Below are 4,081 nucleotides of genomic sequence, written 5' to 3' on the forward strand. Positions count from 1 at the left end.
GTTGTGATGTATGTAACAGGTCTCTTGTAAAAGACACGACGACTCTCAGGAGATTTTCCTGTATAAATAAAGGATAATTAAAAATAAAAAGTTATTGTAGCTCTAATCATTACTTATTGAAWGTTTTATTACATTTCAACCACTGTCATAGCATATTTTGCTAACAGAAACAGTTGACTCAAATAATTATCAACCAAGTGTTAAACATCAATTTTAGCAATAGAGTATGTCGATAACTTATTTTATTTTAGCTTAATACATGTAAAATTAGGGATGCACCGATATGAAAATTTCAGCTGATATTGATTTCCGATATAATTATTGCTGTTATGACTGATAACCGATATTTACCAATATTACACAAACACACAAATTATATTATACATATACTGTACGCACAAACATACTCAGGCCTTTTTTTTTGATACTGTAAATAAATAAACAACCAGGCCTCTGACATGGCTCTATTTCAAATATACCTGCTGCGCAGCGTCAATATCACTATCTTGATCAAACAGATGCTGTTCAACCAACCATCTCCCCTACCAAAACAGAAACACAAAGATAAAACATGGGAAATCGATATTTCAGACGTTCATATTTGGCCAGTTTTATATACCGTACTTATACCGATATTCTAAAAAATGACCAATATCAGCCGATACATATATTAATACTGATATATTGTGCATCCCTATGTAAAACTGTAAATGAGTGGGGGGGGGGGTATATTTTAGGCTATGTTTGGAACATGGTCACCCTGTTGAACTCAATGGATCAAAGTCAAATTCTTCCAATGGAAAAGGGGTCAAGTAGCATAACAAAGAAGACCAGAATTGTCTCAGGAGTGGATTGTCATTTGTCACGGGTAAGCTTTGTGTTTAGGGACAGCACACTGAATATGTCAGATGACTGCATCTCAGGCAACATTCCCAATTGTTGGTGCAACTTATTGTGTTGATAACTTCTGAACTACAAGAGCTATTGCACAACTGATTGCAGCAATCCATTTCTGAGACAATTCTGGTCTTTGATATGCTACATCACCCCCTTGGAAAAAAAGTAGACTTTGATCCAAYATGGTGGCTTTTAAGATGGCAGCCATGTTCTAAGCATCCCATTCCTCACCCATTACTTGCTAGAGTGTTCAGATATTTTGTTTTGCTTTCATTTCTGAAAAAAAAACAAGGTGTCCTAAGTCCTTTTAACTCAATGTGTAATTTCTTTTTAATAAAGTAAGAAACGTTTTTTTGTAGAGTCATAGAAAAAAGACTAAAGCTGAAACAAACATTTTCTTGTTTTAAAGTGATATCTGTGTGTTATTCAGATGAGTCGGCTGCAGATGAGAAGTCTGTGCTTCACATCGCAGAAGAAACAGAGGACAATTTGTTGGCCAGTACGACAACGACACACACCACTGAAGACCTGTTCACTATTATACACAGGTTTGAACAAACACACACATTTGTTGTTGGAATATTGCAAACATAAAGAAGCGACAGCATCAAGCTTTTCTGACAGCTTTTTATAACCTGGAACATGAGGTGAAATGTATGAGCTGAGTATAGGGTTCCCTAGCAACAGCTACATGTACAGCAGTGACCACTGGGTTTAGATATTTTTTTTCTTGTTTTAAAAACCTCTCTTTCACACACACATTTATGCATCTGAGCGCACACAGTCCGACCCAGGAGAGCTAGTATCCAAGCAACAAGTGTGATTTTTACCTTGCTTGGTGCTGAAATTAGCTTGAATGGCAGAGAAAAGGAAGAAAGGAAAACTATTAGTCAGTGTTTTATCTCATGCATTAAGATAAAATCTCTCCTGTGGCTTTAAATATAAAGTTTTGTGCTTTACTTTAAACAATGTCTATAAAATTATTCACTTTTKGGGATTTTTTTTGGTAGGGATGCACGATATATCGGTACTGATATCGGTATCGGACGATATTGGTCATTTTTTAGAATATCGGTATCGGCCCATTATGTAAAATTGGGCCGATATTAACGTCCGATATTTTTTATCTTTGTGTTTCCGTTTTGGTAGGGGAGGTGGTTGGTTGAACAGCATCTGTTTGATCATGATAGTGATATTGATGCTGCACAGCCAGGAATAACTGAAGCAGAGCCATGTCAGAGGTCTGGYTGTTTGTTTATTGTATCAAAAAAAGACCCAAGTGTGTGCATATATGTATAATATAATTTGTGTGTTTGTGTAATATTGGTAAATATCGGTTATCGGCCATAATAGCAATAATTATATCAGATATCGATATCGGCTGAAATTTTCATATCGGTGCATCCCTAGTTTTAGGATTTTCCTGCTAAAATAAAAACATATCAGTCATGGTCAATATACAGCAAATTGGCCATTTGTACAAATAGAATAAAAAAATTCAATAATGGTCAAATAAAATCTAATTTCTAGAGAAATACGAAATTAGAATATTTCCCGTTGTAACTATGAAGGGGTATTTATTTTATGGTTGATTAGTGTTAGCTGTGCWTTAAGTCTTTCTGCTTTCCTAATGGTATACTGATTTCTTTTAGATCCAAGAGAAAGGTTCTGGGTCGTAAGGAGCCKTCTGAYTCCTTCGGCAGCCGCCAGAGCCTGGTGTCACCTGTGAAGCACAGCACCAGCGGGAGCGACATCCGAAATCTCACCCTGGGCAGCAGCCAGAGGTCAACGTCTCGCAACGAGAACTTCATGGCTCTGCTTCAGAAGAAAGGCAACAAGTCTTCCGGCGGCGGGGCCAGGGTGTCCGCCATGGAGCTTTTGAAAAGCACAAACCCGCTGGCCCGACGCGTCACCGAGTTCTCAACCACAAATGCAGAGGGAGGGGATGCCCCACCCTGTGAGAAACCCACTGATCAGTGAATGGGCAAACTTACGGACGTCCACCAGATCTGTTCACTGTTTCCTGAAACATCAACCAGTTCTACAATCTGCCRCTCGTCCGTGTCCAGCAGGATCGCCCCAACTTCTGACTGACCATTTGCACCRTCCAATCAAATTGGAGCACATTTTTTGGAGGAAATGGTCCTTATGAAGATTGGAGCGCTATTGTTGGCGGTCAAACATGTGGCTCACGACACCAGGGGAAACAAAAGCCAGTTTCTCGGTATATAGGCAACAAAGGATGGAGTATTAAGGTCGCTTTTTGGTTACTAAGCTCAGTGTGGAAGTCAAAGGAGTAGATGGCAATGGGAATTTAATACAGTGGATTTCTTCACTTTGGATAAAGACAACTAAAGATCCCCATAACAACAGGGGTAAACACTTCTGAATCTGTAACCGTTCTGATCTTCTCAGACACCAGAGAGGATCCGTAATCCCAGAACTAAGGGGAATACTCCTAAAGAATACCTGAAACCTGCACAACCTTTCCACTCCAGGTTGGACACCTGTAGTCCCACGTAGACGGGAGGGTTTGATGGCTAATTTGCGATCAAGGTACCGTGACTAAACCCTGAACATGTTCAAGGCAATAGCATAGCAGCCCTGTCATTTTCAACAGTAAAGTGCCAGATTTATAAAGAGAAACTGCATGGAGGCTTTGTGCCACCAAAGATGAGGCATGAGCATGTTTCACATTTCRTTGCTCGTGCTGTTAACGTGAACGTGGACCTTCACAAAACATTCCACAGAGGCGCCAAGCCAACGGACAAGTTTGGAACGCAAAGCACTTTTGTTTTTTTGTTGGCCTTGGAGGCTGTTTACATGGCGTCTTTACRTTGTTGCAGCCTTTATTTTTTTCAACCGCCTCATCAATCGTCATCTTTTCAATGTATGTTTAGATGTTTACCCTTTTGCTCCTATTTTTATACATTCTAGATGGCCATTTACTGTACATGTATAATGAAATCATACTGTATGTAACATGTACAGAGGTAAATGTAAAACATCTATCGACAAATTTTAAACGTGAAAAACTCAACGAGAAGCTCAGACTATAAACTGCCCACACAATGAAGTGGAAACACACTTCGGCACACAAACACACACACAGAATAACAAGTTTTACCATGAAGGAAGAACAGACCAGGCCAGTTTATACAAGTGTGTGTGTTAAAAATGTGTG

General features: G+C 39.2%; 1 protein-coding gene across 1 annotated transcript in view; it reads left to right on the forward strand.

Moving 5' to 3' along the window:
• nhsl2 (NHS-like 2) overlaps positions 1-4,081 on the forward strand; it is a gene marked incomplete in the record, with an annotated part of 202,245 nt that extends 198,164 nt beyond the window's left edge. Inside the window, 2 exon segments of the mRNA XM_014018260.1 lie at positions 1,328-1,445; positions 2,550-4,081. Of these exon segments, the coding sequence (XP_013873714.1) occupies positions 1,328-1,445; positions 2,550-2,877 (446 nt within the window).

Source organism: Austrofundulus limnaeus, unplaced genomic scaffold, assembly GCF_001266775.1.
Source record: "Austrofundulus limnaeus strain Quisiro unplaced genomic scaffold, Austrofundulus_limnaeus-1.0 Scaffold188, whole genome shotgun sequence".
Taxonomy (NCBI): Eukaryota; Metazoa; Chordata; class Actinopteri; order Cyprinodontiformes; family Rivulidae; genus Austrofundulus; species Austrofundulus limnaeus.